This window comes from Urocampus carinirostris, chromosome 17, assembly GCF_059441175.1.
Source record: "Urocampus carinirostris isolate Australia breed hairy pipefish chromosome 17, RoL_Ucar_1.0, whole genome shotgun sequence".
NCBI classification, from domain to species: Eukaryota; Metazoa; Chordata; class Actinopteri; order Syngnathiformes; family Syngnathidae; genus Urocampus; species Urocampus carinirostris.
Window position 1 is genome coordinate 10,064,999 of NC_142365.1, and position 22,737 is coordinate 10,087,735.

Consider the following 22,737-nt stretch of genomic DNA (forward strand, 5'->3'; position numbering starts at 1 on the left):
ACATTTAAAGACCACATTGGACACTTAAACGAAACGGAATCTGACTCGCCTCTGTAAGATTCAAGGGACGTTCAAGCCAAAACTGTTTTCATGACATACATTGCACATTTGATACATGTATATTTCGCTATGAAATAGAGCTTGAGCGTTATGCCAAACCGTGCCTGACAGACCTATTTGAAATTAAATGCAGTCAGAAGAACAAACGTCAGTTGTTAAAACCGTAAAATTTCGAGCCGTTGAGAATCGTTAAGTATTTTTGTTACAGATTTCCGGTTGACCACTGTATGTACTTCACAAAATGGATATTATATTTGTTTGATTTACTGTTCTACTTCTGCTCGTGTGCCTCTTTGTGGTTAACAGGGATAAATAAAGTTTACTTGATTTTAATGTATTATTTAGTGGCCTGTCACTAAAAAAATGGACATAGGTTTATACAAGGATTTATGTAACGACTGATCGAGCACAGCTAAATCGTTTTAGATAAGCATTTTTATCTAGTTTTTGTACGAATCTACAGTATCTTTAATAAAAGATGGATTTCTATTGTGTTTATTATCAATTGGCACGTAATTACATCAACTTCATGCTAAACATAAGAAAATTAAAAACCCAATTATTTGACTAATCCTTTCAATAGTTCATGACAAATTGACAATTAAAATAATAGTTTTTTCTGAGCCCTAGTTAGAATACAATTTGGTTTACTCAAACCCAGGAAAAGCACTTATTTTTATTCATAATAAAAAGGGGCCGTGATTTCAGCAAGATAGTACAGAAACTAATTAATAAATAGAACGTTAAGACCCCATAAAACAATCTGAGTTATGAGTGGACCTTGGGTTAGTGAGTCCCTAAAAATGACAAATTTGATAACATGCTCCTTCTACTCGTAAAATGGTAAATTTATTTAAAAAAAGTTAAAAAATAAGATTGGATCGTTCATTTTCAAACACGAATATGAGGTAGCTTCTTAAAAACTTAAAGGATAATATTGGATTGATAATAAGATGCTTATTATATACATATATACAAAATTGCTGTGAAGCAAATTGTTTTATTTCTAAGAAAAATATAGAAAACAAAATACAGATCAGTCCATTTTTCTACCCTTTTCCATCAAAGGGATTATCTTTTCATCGTACAGTAGTAGATTTTTTTTAACTTTTTTCTAAAGAACCCTAACCTTATTTTGGATTTTAGTGAGTAGTGCAAAACAGATTTAATTTAAAAAACAGTTTTTCGCCCTGTTAAAGTATACAGACTCTTCTCTACTTACGACCATTGGAGTTATGAAAAACGGTAGCTACTATCATTTGATGTCGAAAAATATCCGGACATTGCTGTAAGTTAGATTTTGTATTGTGTGCACCTTTTTCCCAGTACAGGACATTACTGTATGCTACCAGCGTGTGGCGCTGTGAGAGGTCGCCCAGCATCCACCCCGAAGAAGAAATGCGCTTCTTCTTTCTAGTTGGTGTGTAAACATTCTATACTGTATCTTCAGCGCGCTAAGAACTTTGACATTTTTATTGTTTAAGCGTGCATCCATTCAATATGGTTGGTGTAAATGTAAAGGAGAGGCGAGCAGTTTCCCCTTGAAATGAAAGTGGAATAAGAAAGCTTGATGCGGTTGAGAAAATGGTTGGATCGCCTTTTTCCGGCCACTTTCTACCACGGAGGAGGAATTCGCCTAACTCTTGAAGCGCATCTTCCAAAAGTAAGTTAAACTTAACTTTATTTATCATTATAGACAATATTATTTTATGAAATGTTTATTTTTTAGTACAAAACAATAAAGGTTACTTATACAAGACTTAAACCTTAAACATACAAAATACAGCACTGAAACAACTTCGAACAGATTCAACTTACAAACGATTGTTCGTAAGTAGAGGCAGCGTCTGTATATCATTTATTTTATATTCATTCATGTCGAATGGGCTTGGTAGGGGTATATGCTTAAAGAAATATTTCACAGAAAATAAATCACCTAAAAACGGACCTATTTCAAAAGAACAAAAGAATCGAGGTATAATCTTAGAGCCAAAACCATACGTCTTACCCTTGGCCCCACTGATGACCAATCCCAATTCGGCGCAGACGGACACGCAAACCACTTCATGGTCGTGACCCGTCAGGACGGCCCGAGGGGCAGGATAATCACCTGCAGTGACAGAAAATCAAGACAAAAAAAGTGTTAGTCTCTACTCCCCATCTTTTTCTACTCTTTTAAAAACTCACTGTTGTTGGGGTTGTCCCCAATGATATGGTGCCGCCCGCTCCAATACCAAAGAAGAAGAGTGGCGTCCCTGGAGCCCGACACAATGTAGCAGTCTCCCCCGATGTAGGACTCAGAGCGGGCCAGACACGTCACCACATCCCAGTGGCCGAACACGATCTGGGTCAACTTGCCTGTGGAGAGGGTAAAACCTTTAGAAAAGTCTTCCTCAACTGGTGGGTCGCAAAAATAAAGAGCTGAAAGTCTATCCCACTCCTTAACAGGAGGTGGCGATGATGCCCTGAGAATGCGACATGGCACGCGCCGTTTCACAGCACAGAAAAAGACACTGCCTCCAATGTGACTACGCGAGACTCAATAGTCTTCATTGATTCGAACTGCTTAACGTGTGCAAGAGTGCTTTTAGATATGGAGTCGCCACAGCAAGGACAAGTCACAGCAACCTAGCGGTACAGCTCAAGTCTTCTATCCATATTGACAACTTTTAACAAAACCAACGGGAAATTCACGAGGTCTATATTCCATGTCCTGCAAAGACCGACTCATCAGATATACCAAAGAGCTGCTTTCCTGGTCGTGCTTTTTTGTGCTTATTGCTTACTTGTTGGTAATAAAGCGGCGCTGCCACGAGCGGCTGCCTTTTCCAGCAGCTGCCCTATTGTTTTATTGTCTGCTCCTATCTTCGGTGTTTTTTCTTCCCGTTTTGACAACTACAATATGGATTACTTCTATCCTATGGGACATGGGTTTTAGCGCACAAAAAATGCGTGTATTCAAGGAATTTCAACTCCTTGCCCTGAAGAATTCTCGTGCCGGCGTGATGAAGGGGCCTATCGTGGAAGAAGAGCCGGAGCTAGCGAAGCGGCTAGCGGCGTTATAAGTCTTCGGTACCGTCCGTAATCATGGTAAATGCGAACTCACGACCAAATAAGATCATCGAGCGCTGGTGGAAAACATCGAAGCGCACAGGGAGCGCAGTTGCTGTGTTTTGCGGAAACGTGGCTCACGTTTAGCATTCCGGACGCTAACGTGTAGCCACCCGGAGCTACCCGGAGCAATCCGGCTTCAACGCCGCTAAACAGAGACACGAAAGCCGGGGGGAATCGGAGAGGAGGCGGACTTGCTAACACGAGGTGGTGTATCCCTGGACACAAGAAAAGATTTCCATCTGCCGCAGGATGTCGAACTCTTGGACTAGCGTGTGACGTCATCCACTCCGCAACAAGCACCCCTAGGGCATCATGTTCATCTGTTAATAAACAACAGGGTAGACTGCTGGAAGTGTGAATTTCCCTACAGGGATGAATAAATTATCTATCTATCTATCTATCTATCTTATATATTTCAGTACCACTTTCTGTTTTCTCCATTCCAAAACATTCATCTCCTGTTCGGTAATTAAAAATAGTTTGATGATGAGATAAAGTCTAATTTGCGGTACACACAAATAATTACAGTACTCCTGCCCGCGCAAACTACATTGATTTGAATTGAAACGCACCATCACAAATGCCTGATTCACTCGAGCAAAACTCATAAGCCCATCCCTCCCCACCTCAAAACATTTTCTCCTCGGATCTATACAATTCACGTAGGTCACCCTTTTGACTTCAAATGTTTCTCCTGAAAGTGAGAGATGTTCATGCCTGAATGACAAAATAATTTAAGGAATTGAAGACTGAATTAAAGCAGGTGGTCATTTTACCTTACAAATGGATGAATCGAGGGACATAATAAGCAAAGTATCAGGAATTACCTATTGATAGGATAAAGGATAAAAAGTTCAATTTGTGTACTTGAATCATTTTGAATTTCACTCTTTGTTTAATTTGAAGTGTTGGATTAATACAGCTAAAGAGAAAATTGGTGCAGTGTTGATTTTTTTATTTCATTTTAGTGAGTGGGATGTCTCTGCTAAAAGTAAATACTTTGAGTTATAGATACAGAAGCTCCCCTACTTCCGACCATTCGACTCACGAAAAACGGTAGTGTCATGATTACCTAAGTGGAGCCACCTGGGGTAATCATCTGACGCGCTGGAATGCGCTTCCTGATTGGTTTATGTTCCCATTTTAAGCACGCTACGCCGAGACCTCTTCGTCTGAGGATTACTTTTGTACCCCGTTTGACTCTCCTGATTTACCTGTGTCTTCTTGACTTGTTTACCTGATTCTGCCTGCCTCCGATCCGACCTGCTTCCGTCCCACGCTACGATCTTCTCTCCAGTCCCGGTAAACTCGACCTGCTTCCGTCCCACGCTACGATTGGCTACATGTTCCGAAGTTGTCTTCACGGCGTTGCTGCTGACGTTCGACGGTCATCGCGTCTCCCGCTAACCCTTTACACTTCCCCAAAATAAAGACTTGTAACGAACGCTCTGGGGTCTCCTGCTCTGTTCTGGTCCTCCTGACAGGTAGATACGATCATTTTATCTGGGGTGTCGAAAAATATCCGGACATTGCTGTAAGTTAGATTTTGTATTGTGCACTTTTTTCCGAGTACAGGACATTATTGTAGGGCTTCTTTCCGCCACTACCGTCGTGCGGCGCTGTGAGAGCTCACCCAGCATTCACCCTGAAGAAGAAATCCGGCTTCCTCTTCCTAGTTGTTTTGTAAACATTCTATACTGTATCTCCAGCGCGCCAAGAACTTTGACATTTTTATTGTTTAACATCTCATGCATCCATTTAATATGGTTGGTCTAAAGCAGGGGTGTCAAACTCATTGTAACTCAGGGGCCACACGATAGAACAAACATTCTATCGGGGGCCGGACTAGTAGATTAAAGAGAAAGAAAAAGGGATACAGGAATAAGAGAAAGAGGGAGGGAAAAGGAGAGAGGGCGCGACAAAGAAAGAAAAAGAGAGAGAGGGTGAAAGCGTGAGAAACAAAAGATAAAAAGTCGTGAGAGAGGGAGAAAGGAAGAGGAAGAAAGAAATCCAAAGAGAAATAGAAAGACAGAAGGAGAGAAAAGAAAGCGCGAAGGGTATGAAGAGAGAAAGAGAAAAGGAAAAAAAGGAAGTTAGAGCAAAAGAGGTTAAAACACAGAGAGAGAAAGAGACAAAGAGCAACAATGGAAGAGAAAAAGAGAGACATAGAGAGTGAAAAAGACCGAAACAGTGGGAGAAAAGGGGTGGAAAAGAAAGAGAGAGAAATAAATACAAGTACAGTGTCTTTGTTCGAGGCACCTTTCTTTGGCAACATCAAGTGGACATATTTCAACCTGCAGCTTGTTTTTCTCTTGGGCTTCTCGGTTGTCTCGCGGGCCGGATTCAATCCTTTAGCGGGCCCGATCTGGCCCGTGGGCCGCCTCTTTGACACGTGTGTAAAGAATGATAAAGTGTAAAGAAGATGGGAGCCGTTTCTTATGAAAAGAAAGTGGAATAAGAAAGCTTGATGCGGTCGATAAAATGGTCGGAACGCAATTTTTCGGCCACATTTTACCACGGGGGAGGAAGTCGCCTGACTCTTGAAACTCATCTTCCAAAAGTAATAAACTCAACTCTAGAATTTTCTAAATAGAGCATATTATTTTATGAAATGTTTAGTAAAAAGCAATACAGGTTACTTATACAAGCCTTAAACATACTTATATGAACCTTTAACATACAAAATAAAGCACTGAAGCAAATTACAAACAAATTTAACTTTCGAACGATCATCTGGAACTTATCTTGTTAATAAGTAGGGCAGCGTTGGTAATAATTCCACCCTTTTCTTATGTTTGTGCATGTTAATTCTGGTAAAAATAGCTGAAGCCACTCAAGTGAAGCGTTTTGGATTTCTTTAAAAATGCAGCTAATTGAGCAATAAAGGGAAAATTATTACTTGAAGACATTACATAGGTCATTTTGTAAAAATAAATAAATAAATAAATAAACAAGAATATCCTATCATCTCTGGCCAAAACTGCATTTTTTTTTTCATTCAATAAACTTAAGAAGTGGGAATATGTTCTTGATTTGGGTGGCGGTTTGTATAAAGAACAGGTGTCAAACCGTCGGCCCGCAGGCCAGATAAGGCCCGCTAAGGGATTGAGTCAGAGAAGCGCAAGAGAAAAACGAGCTGCAGGTTGAAATATGTCGAACAAAGACACTGTACTTGTATTTCTCTCTCTCTCTCTCTCTCTCTCTCTCTCTCTCTCTCTCTCTCTCTCTCTCTCTCTCTCTCTCTCTCTCTCTCTCTCTCTCTCTCTCTCTCTCTCTCTCTCTCTCTCTCTCTCTCTCTCTTCCACCCCTTTTCTTCCACTCTTTGTCTCTATCTCTTTCACTCTCCGTGTCTCTCTTTTTCTCTTCCTTTGTTGCTCTTTGTCTCTTTCTCTCTCTGTCTTTTTAACTTATTTTGCTCTAACTTCCTTTTTTCCTTTTCTCTCTTTTCTCTTTCTCTCTTCCTACCCTTTGCGCTTTCTTTTCTCTTTTCTCTCCTTCGGTCTTTCTATTTCTCTTTGGATTTCTTTCTTCCTCTCCCTTTCTTTTCCCCCTCTCTCACGACTTTTGTTTCTCACGCTCTCTCCTTTTCCCTCTCTCTTTCTCTTATTTCTTTATCTCTCTTTTTCTTCCTCTTTAATCTACTAGTCCGGCCCCCGACAGAATGTTTGTTCTATCGTGTGGCCCCCGAGTTAAAATGAGTTTGACACCCCTGGTATAAAGGGTGAGAAACATTGATTTAGAGGACGATCTGGGAGCTTAAATGTACCGGTCTCAGTGGAGTAAACCCTGAAGCTCTTGTCCCAGAAGCCACACACGAGGATATATCGGTTGTCGGCGGTGACCACGAAGCAGTGTGTGTTGATCTGGATGCTCTGGTCCACCAGGTCCGTGATCTGACGCTTGTTGGTGCCAGAGTTGTTGGCTAGAGGAAAAATGAGACTCAAGGTTTAGTCCACATCTGAAGGCGTGCTATTTTCTGGTAGAATATGAGAAGCAGAATGACCTATGAGAGGATCCATCTCGATAGGAAGGTGATGAGCCTGCTCCAGCGAATATCCCGGCGCCCCCCGCAGGCCTGGAAGTAGTCGAGAAAAAGATATTTGGCTTCTCTTCAACGATTCAACTCAAAATGTATATCATTCAATTACAGGGTTTTTTACCAATCCGTACAGTACCATTAAAGAAAAAAAACCTGGTGTGACTCATATATTTTGCAAAGCTACAGATATATCTGCGATTTACATATGCGATTTTGAATTTTGTGTGTGCATTCATTAAAACAGGATTTTGAGAGCTTGAATAAATCCCAAATATATTTGTTTTTGAAAGTCATCTCTAGGAGTTATGGGAAAATACATTTTCAGTTGCAGGAAGTTCTTTCTGTTATAATTAGCACACTACCTTCAATTTTGGCATGGCCCATAATAAATGTTCATAATTGATATGTAATCCGTGCACCGATGCACATTTCATAGTGCCCTGTTTAGGTGTGGCTTCCACCTGGTTTCTTGGGATTGATCCGTAGGTGGTGATGATAGTCCATCAGACAATGCCATACTAACTAATGTCAGCTGCAGTTAATCAGGTGGGATGAAGAAATGCAATAGCAAAGTGAGGTTACGAGAGAGCAGTGTCGGCGTCATTTTTAAGCAGACTTTTCACACAAAATGTAAGCACTTTACAATGAAAACACAACATTAAAATTCAAAGATTTTCAAGGATTTCAAGTTCACGTACGATCCCTGCAATTTAGTATACCGTATTTTCCGCACTATAAGGCGCACCTAAAAGCCTTTATTTTTTTCAAAAACTGACCGTGCGCCTTATAATACAGTGCGCCTTATATATGGATCAATATTAAGTCGCAAGGTCTCGCAACAAAGGCAAGCAGCCGCCGACTAGATTTTTCCTCGTAGGCGATATGGTCCGCGGTGTATGCTGGGATACATATGCCGGCGTTTCATTTCCCAGCCAATGTGTCAATCATCATTTGAATCGATCACTATTGGCTAAAGTTATTCGGAGGTGGAGGGGGCGGATCCTTTTTATCATTTACAGGCTCGCATAGGCTAAAGGGGCAAAACAAAGCCTGCAATTGGCCGAAAAAGATGAATGTGAATAGCAAGTTTGGTTGTCTACGGCATGAGGAAACATTTTTTACTATTCTGTGTTTGTAAATATTTTACTCTCCTGGATTTACTACACTCACGGATATAAGAGGACCATGGTTGCACATTATTATTGAACGCAACGACTTCGGTGAGCTACTCCGGCTATATATTTTCCCAGTATCTTGTTTCAGAGTGATCTAGAGGTTTCTGTGATGGGTCTTTTTTTAAATTAAACTCAATTCCAAGTGTTTATTGTCATGTGCACAGTAAAGTTGCGAGCGAAAAAGAAAATAGAAACTAAGGAATGGTTGGCATTTCTTGAATCCCAAGACTTTAACCTTCCGAATTATATTTGGACTGATGCATTTGAGTGACATCGTACGGACACCGCATCCGCACGTGTCTACGACACGTATTTGCTTCTTTGCAAGCTTTCGGAATGTTAAGGGGGTAATAAGTTGGACTGAACTATCTGACTTTTTTGTCCACGTTCCGATTGTAGCGCCTTATAATCCAGTGCGCCTTATGTATGGAAGATATAGGACCAAAAACTATTTTTTGGGGGTGCGCCCTATAACCCGGTGCGCCCTATAGTGCGGAAAATACGGTAATCTGATATACTGTGATTCAAAAGCATTTTTATTGTTGTTTAGAACAAGGAGCACAACTCGAATGATGCAATTTCATTTTGGAACTCTATACAGCTGCTCCTGATTCCTTTCAAATCCGATATCTGGGATGGTAGGTTCATCGACAACAAAGAATTTACATTGTTTAACTCGGTTTCCTTAAGCCGTGATCTTCAGCTCAAATATCCAGTAAGGCTACAAATGTGGTAGGACAGACCAAACAGACTCACCAACAGTGTTATGCCAGCGGTTGACGGCAAAGAGGCGGCTGCAGGTGACGGTGACTGCGGCTGGGATGCTAAGGTGTGGCAGCGTGTTGGCGGCCACGTGCGTGACAGGAGAATTGGACGGGAACTTGAGCACCATGATCACGTCCTGCTGCATCTGATCCTTAAACATCAGAGGACTCTGAGGAAGGAAACACTGGTGAGACAGACAGAGAGAGCCAAAGAGAGGAAGAGGAGGAGCAGGGGGTATGGAAATGGATTAAGAGACAGAACCAGGGAGGAGAGGAAGGGGAAAAAAGGCAAGATTAGCGGGAAGCAAGGGTCACGGCGGGTTCACAAAAAGGAACGAGGGATCGGGTCCACATGGACGACGTGGGGAGGCTAAAGAGGCACAGATCTATGCAACGACGTCAACTCGCTTGCTGTTGCATCAACTTAGATAAACTCAAGTTGACGGACATTTTGTGGCGAGTGAGGACAGACGTGCGCGATTGGGTGCCGTGTCTTACCAAATGCATGGCAGAGGATCGAGGCGGGTGCGGCTCGATGAGCAGCTGGGATGGGATCTGCCCGCAGGCCTGGATCTGCGCCTCCATCACCTGCCCCAGACAGAAGCGTCAGTCGATAAACAGCCGGCAAGTGGGAACAGTGATCGATCCTCAAGTAACCCCTCGCTAAGAAGGGAGTTAAAGATCTCATCTCATCTCATTAGCTGCACCGCTTATCCTCAGTAGGGTCGGGGGGGTGCTGGAGCCCATCCCAGCAATCATCGGGCAGTGGGCAGGGGACACCCTGAACTGGTTGCCAGCCAATCGCAGGGCACACAGGGACAGACAACTCGCTCGCTCATTCACACCTAGGGACAATTTGGACCGGCCAAATAAGCTGACAAGCATGTTTTTGGAATGTGGGAGCAAACCGGAGTGCCTGGAGGAAACCCACGCAAGCACGGGGAGAACATACAAACTCCGCACAGGAAGTCCGGTAGCTGGATTTGAACCCACACAGGAGGTTCCCAAGACCTTAGAACTGTGCTGCACACGCGCTAACCACTGCACCGCTGTGCTGCCCCGAGTTAAAGATAACAAAATAAAATGATAATTCAACTTTTAAATAAACACATTGAAGTACATTTTTGATCATATAACTTCAGCATCGAACGAAATAAATCAACTTAACAACGATTTGTTATGCCCCATCACATTCGTTTCATAAAAAAGACATCATAGAAGTGCCGATAGCACAAAATTCATTATAGACATCATAGTTAGCGCCGATAGCACGGCTTTTGTCATTTCTGGTGCGTGCAGAGCATGCATGCCAGCATAGACAGCAAACAGAACCTGCGATTATGAACTACAATCCTTCACATCGATTGGAAAACCTTAGTTTTTCACTCCACTAAGGACGAACAACCTGATCTAGAAAAGTTTTGGCCAGCTTCTTTTCCCTCCCGGGAAAATTGTTTGATTCCTTGAACGATTGGACATTTTGGTGATCCGAGTGGCAAGATACCCACACCAAGAATCCAACAAGGATCTACATCATAGTTGCAATAGGGATAGGATTAATTCCTTTACTCTTGACTGTGGACTGCCGAAATTTGAGAATCAATGTGTGCTCAAAGTATATACACATTGATTTGGGATTCCCTGAATTAGACAACATTGAAATACAGTGGAACCTCGGTTTTTGAACGCCTCTCAGTTCGGACTAATCGGTGTTCGACCAAAAATTTCGAGAAATTCTTGCTTCGCTGTTCGGTCAAAAAATCGGAGTTCGAACGCCGGTACGCTAGGGTGCGATGCTGAGCGGCGTACGGGTGTTTTAGCCCCTAATTATGCCTCCGAAAAAGGTCGGTGGAAGCAGGACAGGTGAAAAAAGACAAGTTGTTCGTAAAACTATTGCCTTTAAGAAAGACGTAATAGCTAAATATGAAAGAGGTGTACGAATTTCCGATCTTGCTAGTGAATACAGCATGGCTAAATCTACGATCAGTACGATAGTAAAGAATAAGGAGGCTGTGAAATCGAGTGATGCGGCTAAGGAAGTTAGCGCTATAAGCAACTGTTGCAAGTTTTGGAAGAGGTTGAAAAACGTTTGATGATTTTTCTCTCCCCACCGTCCACCACAAAGGTAAGAAATCCTATTCATAATCCTTTTTTTTATTTTTACACGTTCATGTTAGCGTAATCTTTCGTACGGAAGATTACGCTAACGTGAACGTACGATTAGCCTGGGTTAGCTTCATGTTTACGTTCATGGTAAACATTCAGGGTGTTGGAACGGATTAAAACGATTTTACATTACTTTTAATGGGAAAAACGATTTTCGGTGATCGACCAAATCGGTTTTCGAAAAGGGTTCTGGAACGGATTATGGTCGAGAACCGAGGTTCCACTGTAGTGTGTTCTTTGATGAACTGTCTTGTCATTCATTTGAATTGTCATTGAAAATTTTGAAGTGTATCTTTGTGTGACTTTAGATTCCTACATTGAAACCGATTTAGGTGGATTAGTGCGCATTAAAGAAAATTTTGCAGCTTATAAAAGCTTTATCAACCAAAGTTGGAGTAGACGACCGGTCATTAACTGAAATAGAAATAAAACAGATTAAGGAAACAAATATCAACCGCCTTTAGGATTTCTCATCCAGCACCTTAGACCAGGGGTCGGCAACCTATGACAGGCACGCGGGCGCATGGCAAAATAATAATGATTATTTTTCTTTGAAGCGCATTTACCTAAAACTTTGGCATTTTCAGTTGCGCGCCGTGTTGTTTAGAGGCTTTACGGTCGCGCCCCTCCTCCTCTGCTCGGTTTGTGAGCGTGTGTCTGCGCGGCGCCGAGGAGATCCATTTTTTGACCCAGCCAACGAGACACACGCGTGCGATAAACGAATGAATCATGACGCTCCTCCAGCGAAAAAATCTTGTTCTTTTCAGCCAGCGTGGACAAATGACTGGGGCTTTGTGCAAAAAAAAATGACCATGCTGTTTGTGCATTATGTCTCGAGAGCGTTGTACCTCGCACTTCAAGGGTTAAACGTCATAACGAGACAAAACATGAACATGAATTCAAGGATGAGTCTGACAAGGCGGAGACATTAAAACGCGCTGTCTCCAGGTACGGCAAACACAGACCCTGAAAACCATTGTCACTGCTAAAAACGCCGTTGCTCACTGCATAGCAAAGCACGGAAAATCTTTTACTTCATGCAAACATATTAAGAAGCGTTCTTTTCGAGCTCGGAGGTTTTTTTGGTGGCTTGCCTAACAAATAGACAATCAAAAACAAGAATAAAACACATCCCCATGTCAGCCAGAAGTGTTAAATGTCAAGAGTGGGGGCTGGCGTGTGTGTTTCAATTTGATATTTTCTGCCATAAGATTTCATTGGTGAATAGTATGGTAGCTGTCCATATCACTTGTTTTTTTGATTGTAGTTCATTGTTGATGAAGAATGGTTGATTCTTGTGGTCAAAAGGCCTTTCCATGCGTGCTCACATTCATTTTTTAGTTTATTGATGAACAAGAATAGTGCTAGATAAATAGGTCAGTTATGTGATTTCAATGTGTGTCCATGCCGTCTATTTGGACTAGTGTAAAATGACAGCTCAGTTGGATATAAAAAAAATGTTGTGCGAGTCATTATTCTTGGTGTGGCACACTGATTTACAAGGAAATTTGAGAGTGGCACTCCTCACTGAAAAGGTTGCTGCCTTAGACCAAATAAGAGTGTTCTTTTACTATAGTTTATGTTAAATGTTGTCTATTGTGTTGTCTGTCCATTTTAGGTGGATTAGTGCGCATTAAAGGAAATTTTGCAGCTTACAAAAGCTTTATCAACCAAAGTTGGAGTAGACGACCGGTCATTAACTGAAATAGAAATAAAACTGGTTGAGGAAACAAATATCAACCGCCTTTAGGATTTCTCATCCAGCTCCTTAGACCAGGGGTCGGCAACCTATGACAGGCACGCGAGCGCACGGCAATAATGCTTGTGTTAAAACACATTTTGATTCTGTTGTCATTTCTTCAAACATAGAAACTTTCCAGTAGCTTTTCTTCTATGGGGCGGCAGTAGCTCAGGAGGTAGAGCGCACGTCTTGGGATCAAGGGATCCCAATTCGAATCCCGGCTCGTCTGTGTTACATGTCGAAGTGTCCTTGGGTAAGACACTGAACCCCCAATAATCCCAATAAGCAGGTTAGCGCCTTACATGGCTGCAAGGCCGCTATTGGGAAATGTGGAGCACATTGTAAAGCGCTTTGGAAAAGCGCTACAAAAATGCAGATCATTTCATTTCTTCCCTATGCCTAAAAGCATAGGTGCCTCACACAGACCTCCCGCTGCGCCAAATCCAGGCTGTCCAAGTTGACGGCACCCTCATAAGAGAGGAAGTTGAAGACGTTGAGAGCCCGCACGGCCTCGGGGCCTCGCTGCTTGTATCCGAAGATCAGGTCGATCCATTGGTGTAGCTGGCATGACACAAACTCGCTTTCCAGTGCCTAGGTAGTGAGGAGGAGCATGCTTTTACAGCCCGCAGCAGCACGACTCGAGACGCTACGTTCCATCCTAAGGCGACCTCACCATACGGTTGATGCGGACAAAGTCCTCGGGCTTCTTGGCCCAGACGGGAAGCTCCACGTCGCAGACGGGTAGACCGTCATCGCGCACGCCCAGCTCGTACTCGTTACTGTTGACGAACATCTCGGGCAGGTAGTAGAATTCTGGTATTAGTTCCTGATGGGAAAACCAACATAAGGGTGGGGGCCGGTGGACGCCTCAAGCTGATGCCTTACTGTCACGTCAGCCGTATCCCGCTGGCAGTTCCTCCACGAACGTCCGATGCCTGAGAAGGTTCGGTCGGCGTGATCGAACTTGCCGTCGTTGGCGTTGAGGAAGAAGGTGGTGAAGGGCTCCTGTAAATGTAAACAGTTTGAATCAATGTTCCCTCTAATTTTCCTTACGGGTCTGAGCGTTCACACAAAGTCAGTGAGCAATGCTTAAAAAAACAGTGAGCAACAGCAATTCCAAGTGTGGCAGGATAATTCATTATCAAACATGTCCAAAACTTGACATCAAGTTTCCGGCAATGCAAAATGATTTTTCTCTTTTGAATGAATTGACTCATGTACTATTGCAAAGGTTGTACGGCCTACAGACGCCGTTTGTTCTTACAATTCTTTCACAAGATATCCATTTCTTTTTATTTCCTGATATATTTTGTCGCATAATATTAACATTTTTTGGGGGCTTATTGAGTCGGTTGTAAGATACAGAACTGTACTTAATCACATTTTTGAGTGGAAGTACAATGTTGGCAACAAGATTCACTTGATATCATTGGAAATTATTTGAATGCAACACAAACGTTTTCTTCTTTTTTCCGTGTTTTTTTTTCTACTTTTTTTAAAATTCCTTTAAAAAAAATCTCATTGTGTTTATTTTTTCCGAGCGGTTACTTTTTTCTTTTTGTTCTCTATTTAATTTTTTCCTACATTTCTTTCTTTTCTTTTTTTCTGGCTTTTTTCTAAATTTTTCTTTTTTTTTTTTCTCTTCCTTTTGTTTCTTTTTTCTCAGCTTTTCACTACTTTTTCATTTTGATATTTTTTTCTTTTTTATTCTATAACCCCATTCCTTTAAGTCATTCTGTGCATAATTTTACATAATATTTGGTCATGTTGGGATTAAAGAAGCAAAAACAACCTGAAGAGCCGTTTAGGACCCGAAAGAGCCGGTTCCTTTTAGTGAGCCGAGCTGAAGAAGCCGGTTCTCGACAAACTCTACTGACTTTACTTTTCAACTTCGTTCGACATTGACTTCAAAATAGCGCATTTAGGACACAACGTCAGGGGAACCCGTGTATTTTTACCTTCATGCACTGCAACTTTGACTTAAGTCGTTTCTTAAGTAGTAATTTTGAGCCCTCATTTTTGTGCGCTGGCTAGATTTGCTTGTGCGCTGAGAATGTGCGAGCAGTGCGCAATTGCGCACGCGCGCAGCTTAGAGGGAACACTGGTTTGAATTCAGGTCCTGGTCAAGTGAAAACCATGATGACTAAATGTCTGGACGTTCTGGCCGTTAAGGTGGGGTGGATCGTTTGAGGTGTCCCTAAAAGGGACAGTGTGTAATATTTAGTGGCTCCTAGTGGTCCAAAAATATTTCACTTTGTAAAAAACATTGATTTGAGAAATAGGCAAAACGCATGAACTATCATACCAACGTTAATCTTTGTAATATTTATAAGTCGAGAATCTTGTATTCTTTTGCGTAGCGGAATTCATACCCAATAGTCGCTGCCTTGTTTGTCCGACTTTCTGCTACGCGGTGGTCATTTTGCAATGGTTTGCGTTCGCATCAGACAATACAGTGCCATCTAGTGGTCAAATATTAAACAATGTACCTTTAAAAATGTTAGAAGATATTTTGTTTTCATAGTGCAGCGGTTAGCACATTTGCCTAACATGTGAAAGATACCCGGTTCAAGACCAGGTGGAAACATATGGTTAGGGATGGGCGCCACCAGGCTGCCCAAAACACAGCACAGGAAATGGCACCCCTATGACTGTTAAGGGATTCAACCAACCAACCATCTTTTAACAATGCCCAACAACGTTCAAAGAGCCCTTATGCTTTATTTTACACCGCACCTATCTGTTTTTACTGTTCATTACTTTTAGCAAAGCTGTCTGGGGCGGAACACATTAGCTCGGAGGAATAATTGGTGGAGAGTGACATCATACTCCTCTGGGTGTTTTTTTTTTAGTTCATTTGTTTGTGAGGCATAAAAATGGTGAAAGTAAGAAAAGGCCTTCTTCAAGTACAGTCCAAACTCCATCCCAAACCCCAAAAAAGATGAAATAATCATTTATCCGAGCTTGTCTAACAAATGCCCATACCTGCACGCGAATCATGGACTAGCTGACAGAGGCTGCAATGATGACACAAGCCAGGAGATGGCGGCAGCAGGTAAAATACTTCTTCAAATCTGAGGTAAAAGAAGTCTACTCACTATTCTCAGCATCCACATAAGGGTGGAGTGCGCCGTGGAGTAAAGGGTGGCGTAGTGGTCGGGTGGCGCATTGTCATCCTCCCAAGTTTCGTAGCGCTCCGCGTAGAATGCAGCCCGCTTGGGGTTCAAGGCGCCGATAGGCTGCAGGAAGCCAAAAAGGGTTTAAAAATAAATAAATTACTGCGGTACAGAATACATGGTAGCCCGTCACGTCTCATACATTTTTAATAGAAGGGGAAAACATCTAAACTTAAGTTGGAACAAACTTTCCCTCAACAACCAATAGGAAAAGGCCAACCCCAGCCAAAATCCTAATCTGGCTCCCCTCGGAATTTTCAGTGACAGAAAGAGCACTCAAACCTTGGAAAGGTCTCTGAAGTTGCCGGGCAAGGTAAGATCCAGCTCCTCTGAGTCGTAGTTGGTCAGAACCCAAGGGAAAATTGGGTACTGGTTCAGGTCGTTGTAAGTCCTCCCTGTGGGATGCCACACAGTGTCAAACTCATTCAAAAATGATGTGGTAATGTAACAATATCAGGCATGCCACATTACCCAAAAAGGGGCCAACCTGGAGGGAAGTGGCTGACTGCGCACAACTGCATCCAATATCCCCACACCTAACTCATCGCCCTAACCCAGGGAAAGCTATGGCTTCTTGAGTAAAACTGCCTCGGAGATAAAATTGGGTTCTCGCAAGTCTTCTCTGTACCGTTCCCTATTTGTATTATGCAAAGACCAATTTTGAACATGTGAAGCCAAAACAACACTGAAATAATTTATGGTTTGGTCCAGTTCATACAGTCTCAACTAACAATTACAGTCCCGGTGTTACACTGACAGACCCCGTTTTGGCTGGACATCGCAAAGGAATCATTTATACAGAAGCTCAGTAAACAATGTATGTCTACTTTTGAGATATTTTTTCATGAAAACCCACCGAAAAACTGTAAACACCAATAAATGCCAGTAAAGCCCACATAGCAATTTGATTGGGTGAACGGTAGAGAAGAGCAGAGCTATGCGCACTTCTCTTTCTAAATACGTCAGTATGCTTTTAGTTTGCGGTATTTTGTAACATTTTTACGAAAGAACTTTGCTCGCACCTTGTTTTGAAATCATTGTTTAAGACAAAAATTACAGTTTTAATGAGCCTCAACACGCTTAAAAGGATAATGTGTATTATTTAGTGCCTCCTAGTAGTACAAAAAAAACTTTCATTCGAAAACCAACATAATCGATTTGAATACTAGGCAAAAATACATGAACTATTATACTAATGTTATTATTACACAGTGGTATTGCAACTTAGGTCCCCGCCATGTTTGTCCAGCTATGGCTGTGATTTGAGGCACTGGGCCTCAGTCGCACCAGACAACACAGGGCCATCTAGTGGGCAAATATTACACATGGAACTACAGAAGAGATATCAAAATGGTATATCTATATTGATATGGGACACTGGCTGTGGCATTATTAGTATTTCATATACTGTACATTATTAAATCATCAAACGTCACACAATGAAATAAAATTCACCAAAAAATTAGCTTTTGTCAAACATTTTGCTTTAATGGCCCCTTGAGTTACCTCTGCTCTAAACCCTTATATTGACTGATCTGACATAGACACGTCAGGTTTCTATTTTGTTTCTTAGTTCTGGTTAGGACATGGCTTATTTTTTGGTTTTCTGTTACAGGGTTTTGTTATCAAATAATATCCTTACTTAATACTGCCTGACTCTCTTTCTGCTTCCCTGCGTTTGGGTTAGCACGCAAATCCTGACAGTAACTAAACTAAATTGTAAAATCCATATCTAAGTGTGCAAGGTTTTTTTTCAAGATCTTTTGGAAAAACTAACTGCTGTCAAGAATTTAACTTGCGTAAGATAGTAACTAGGTTTTAGATCAGGGGATGCTGTAATAATAGTCTGTGGTTTGCAATAATCTGTGGTCTGTGCAGCCCTTTGAGACTCCTTGTGATTAAGGTCGTCACAAATAAACAGGACTTGACTTGACTTAACTGAGCTAGGTTTGAAATTCAAATCATTCTATGAAGTATAGATGAAAAAAATCACGTAAGGCTGTTGGCCTCACCTGCTATTGTGTTGAGAAACATGAGGTACTCAAAGTTGGAGATCTCCCGCCGCTGCCAACGCTGCGTCATGTTAGACGACTTGAAGAGTTGACGCGGCGTGGCTAGAGAAATCCGCCTGCAAATAAGCACAGTCATTACTGAAAGAACGAAAGACAGAGCAGGTGGGTACAGAGCTGCCTGCCCCTACCTGGCTTGAGGCAGACCGTAGCTGGTTCCGACGCCGACTCGAGGGAGGCTGTAGACCACCCTCTTGACCGTGGCCTGGTCAGGAAAGTTGAACATCACCGATGCTGACGGGGAAAGAAGACCATCATCACTCATCATGATCATTTGACTCCGACAGGAAACAGTTGAAACATGTAGGATAAGGTAGGACTAATATTCAAATGGGGGACTTTTTTTAGCCATTATTTTATAATAAACACATTCACCAGATTTCAAGTAACAAACGGGGCAATAGAATGAGTTTGTTATGGCCAAAAAACGGAAAATTCTACTAATAACAAAAGGGAACAACAAAGAATTTACACACACACAAATAGTGCCTAAATGAAGTAGAGATAGATAGATAGATAGATAGATAGATAGATAGATAGATAGACCAAAGCTTTTAAGGACCCAGCCTTTTTATTCAAAACCAAAACAGGGAAAAAATAAATAAACCCCACCAAGGAAAATTAGAAAACAAGGAAATGACATTTTAAACTTATAATAGTATGGCTAGTGGCTGGTAAAGCAGGTGACACGCGAAGAAAATATTTTGAAAAAAGGTTTGTAAAACATTTCAAACTCATGATAATTTAGCTAGTGACTAGGGCAGCACGGCGGAGCAGTGTTTATCGCGTGTGCGGCACAGTTCTGAGGTCGTGAGATCGAACCTCCTGTGAGGAGTTTGCATGTTCTTCCTGTGCTTGCGTGGGTTTCCTGCAGGCCCTCCGGTTTCCTCCCACATTCCAAAAACATGCATGTCAGGTTAATTGGCCGGTCCAAATTGTCCCTAGGTGTGAATGAGCGAGCGAATTGTCCGTCTCTGTGTCCCCTGCCCACTGCCCGAAGATAGCTGGGATGGGCTCAAGCACCCCCGCAACCCTACTGAGGATAAGCGGTGCAGATAATGGATGGATGGATGGATGGATGGATAGCTAGTGACTCATATGAAGTCACTTATACAGTAAGAAATTCAATATGTCATCCCGCTACTGTAAGGGCGCAGATACAGATCACTAAATTCCGGTTGTATCCAGCAACTCTGTTTGACCCTCACCCCCCTCATCAACCCCCAGCCCCCCTGGAGGAAAACAAAGCCTACTTACAACAAAGTCAGTTAGTTCTTTGTTCCTTTATCTCTTTGTTTCCTTATCCTCACTGTAAATGTGGAACTGGAGTCGTCCAATTTCGTTGTCACAGCATATCCATGTTGTGACAATGACAATAAAGGCATTCTTCTATTCTATTCTAAGATTAAGGAGGGCCCGCCTGGGGAAAAGCCTGATCCCCTCCACCATTACCTTTCTAAACAACAGGCCCCACTGACCCTTCGAATCAGTCCGCCCTCTATGTCCCACTGTCATGTATGTTTGTCATTCTCCTGTTTGTTTTCTGATGAATTAAATATCTGTTATTTTCCTGCGGTAGTCTGTGGAAGTGAATTTTCCTAAGGGGACCAATAAATTAATATAATATATATGTTCTTCGAAAGAGCCTTAATATACATTTTAGAGTTCAGTCTTACTTCTATTGGCCATGAAGACCTCAAGACCAGTGTTGTGTAGCAGATATCGTCTAGAAAACACAGCTCGGATCTCACTGAACATCCACTTGCCGTGCAGACCCTCAGAGTAGGCCAGGACCTGCAAACAGAATTTTGCAAATATAAAAAAAATCCCCAAAAAGAAAACAGAGCAAAAGGCTTTTTTCTTTTTCTTTTGCATCCTCGCCTTCGGGTCGGCCTTCTTGAAGGTGGGGTCATCCTCGTCCACCTCGAAGTAAATCTCTGTGGTGGTGATGGAGAGCGTGCCGCGCGCTACCACCACAGGAGCCACCAGCTGAGCCGGCGTGCTCAGAACCACCGGTCCTGCACAGGAAAACGCCATTTAAATTAAGTTGCAGTCGAAATCAGGTTCAAGTTTGGTGCTGATTAGTGTTACTGCCATTTGTTTGGTGTAACCATTTTGACTTTTTTTTCCACCTTAAAGATTTTTGGGATTTTTTTTTATAATTTGTGATTACTGGATTTAAAATGATTCCGTTATTGATCATCCATTTAGCTGTTATTCTCCTAACAACCGAGAGCGGCACAACTTGCCTCTGGAAGTAAAAAGTCGCGGTAGGAAAGGCGCTAAAAATAAAAAACAGTTTCGTCATCATGGGGCGCAAACATGCAGCCGGTGTTTCTCGCGTCTCACCTGCCAGATTGTCGATCTCCTTCTCCTGCAGGAGGCTGACGGCATCATCATCGCCCTCCAGCATCAACTCGGCCTCCGGGTTCTGCGCGACCACTGACTGGCTGCGAAAGGTCTTCTTGGACTTGACACCTTCCTCTTCTTCCTCTGTGCCTGATTTGAGTAGATGTGAAGCGGGAGACGCTTAGATGATCAATAAGAGTGAAGCACATAGCAAACACATAAGAGGTCACGTCAATATATAGCAGGGGTTGAGAGCCCCCCTTCCCGTCAGTCCAGAGAACTTGGAACTGAGGTGGCACAACCAACAAGGAACAAAGACAAAACAAATAAAATAGAAGCGAGGATCCTGTTTCAACAAAAGTGTCTGGGTGAAGAACACTGCACAACCTGGGGTCATTACAGGCCCAGCCTAGACACCAAGGTCCTACAACATCGAGATGCCCTCAGAAATTCTTGGGAAAAAAACAATCCCACTTCTGACAAAATGTAACAATGCTCTATAAATTTTCTGTATGAATAAGATTTACATCCAAACTCATCAGTATCTCAAAACATACTAACAACAGCACATTACTTCCGCCCATTATTTCCACAATGATTTCATTGAATATGTAAAATCATGACTGAGTTCCATGTCAACAAATATCCAACTTAAAATCCCTCTCCCTACTGCAGTTAGAAAGAGTTGAGTTTCTTGTGTATTATGGTTTCAAAAAAAAGGTGCAAACAGAGTTCTTACGTAAAAATGTCATTTAGTATTGAAATCGAGAAGGATATGGACGCATTTGCCTCAAGTTATGCAACATGGTCCCAGTTCTTACCTTGTAAATTGAGTGGTCATTATCTCTCCTTTATTCTGTTCATAGTTAGCAATATTAAACATATTTGAAATCCACAATCATTCATCTTAAAAGTCCATCGTAGATCCCTAATTATTTTTTCTTAATTTACACAAGTCCACAGAACCACCTGCCTTTAAAACATGGCTAAACGATATACTCTTTCTGGTTGAATTAGAAAAAAAATCAAATGTCATCTCAGAGGATGTGACTGTAAATTATTTCCTCATTGGGCACGCTTGTTATTTTTGAATGCTCTCATCTTACAACATAATATAATAGAGCTGGATGTCAGGGTCTGGTTGTACGGGAAATTATAGTTAGTTAGATTATAGTTTGAATGTGCCTTTGTATGATGTTATCCTCAAAAGTACCTTAACAAAGCCAAAGATTATATCCACGTGCTATTTGTATTCTTGCAACAATTGTATCCCCTTGGGGCCTGCTAACTATTAATCAAGATGGCCTTCGTTCTGGTGCCGGGAAGCCTGCTCAAGAGTTTTCTGTTAGGATTGTATAATTATATTTATCCTACAGTTGATATTTAAAATGTTATATGTGTTCTCAGCGATTTTGAAGAGTTCTCAGCCTGTAAATCATTCTCCAAGGCCATGAGTTGTGTTTTGATATACAGACTGTGTTTTGTTCTCACATACCAACAGATGTACCCTGACCTATGACCTCTTCATGCCATAACTCAAGATTGTTTTTCACCAAAGAGCGATGAGAAGAAGGAAATGAAGTCTCTCCCAAAACAAAAGGAAACCATCTGGCCGGAAACCAGGCTTTCCAAAGAAGACTGATTAACTCTACGTAGCAAAAGGCAAAAGACATAATAAAAAGAAGGAGATTCGGAGATTTCTTCAGAGCCCGGCTGGCGAGCAAGCGAGGCGGAGATTCGTGGCAGCTCGATCTCCGGGGCTCTCAATATGATGATTAATAAAGTAACTAATTATAAAGAACCGATTCTCTTTGTCCTATATTGCAGAGCGTTTTATTAAAAATGTTGGGGACATGAACCTAACATTTAATTGGTCCTTCGAAACCGGATTCCAAGATACCAGATGATTCCAGGACGCGAGAGGAAAATCCAGGAAAGACTGTGGCCACAGCATAAAGACCCTTTTTCCGGGACTGGACCTTCCCTCGCGGGCTGGGATCTGACGGTTGACGGAAAGCCAAGGACTTAGAGAATCGTGAGTAAAATTTATTCGTAACATTGTGTGCATGTAGATAACCGGTAAA

At 42.0% G+C, this 22,737-nt stretch overlaps 1 protein-coding gene across 6 annotated transcripts in view; it reads right to left on the reverse strand.

The window, feature by feature from the left end:
• The window catches only part of nbeaa (neurobeachin a), a 145,041-nt gene that overhangs the window by 5,203 nt on the left and 117,101 nt on the right, over positions 1–22,737 (reverse strand). For 4 of the 6 annotated variants that reach the window (XM_088321790.1, XM_088321789.1, XM_088321786.1 and 1 more), the window contains 16 exons: positions 20,654–20,803; positions 20,186–20,322; positions 19,981–20,098; positions 18,436–18,538; positions 18,248–18,363; positions 16,518–16,630; positions 16,158–16,298; positions 13,945–14,064; positions 13,733–13,885; positions 13,486–13,650; positions 9,651–9,740; positions 9,145–9,337; positions 7,178–7,249; positions 6,941–7,096; positions 2,248–2,418; positions 2,069–2,170 (listed from right to left, as the gene is read on the reverse strand). In XM_088321790.1, coding sequence (XP_088177916.1) covers positions 2,069–2,170; positions 2,248–2,418; positions 6,941–7,096; positions 7,178–7,249; positions 9,145–9,337; positions 9,651–9,740; positions 13,486–13,650; positions 13,733–13,885; positions 13,945–14,064; positions 16,158–16,298; positions 16,518–16,630; positions 18,248–18,363; positions 18,436–18,538; positions 19,981–20,098; positions 20,186–20,322; positions 20,654–20,803 — 2,100 coding nt within the window. The remainder of the gene's footprint in view (positions 1–2,068; positions 2,171–2,247; positions 2,419–6,940; positions 7,097–7,177; positions 7,250–9,144; positions 9,338–9,650; positions 9,741–13,485; positions 13,651–13,732; positions 13,886–13,944; positions 14,065–16,157; positions 16,299–16,517; positions 16,631–18,247; positions 18,364–18,435; positions 18,539–19,980; positions 20,099–20,185; positions 20,323–20,653; positions 20,804–22,737) is intronic. The other 2 variants (XM_088321788.1, XM_088321787.1) reach the window with 1 other exon arrangement.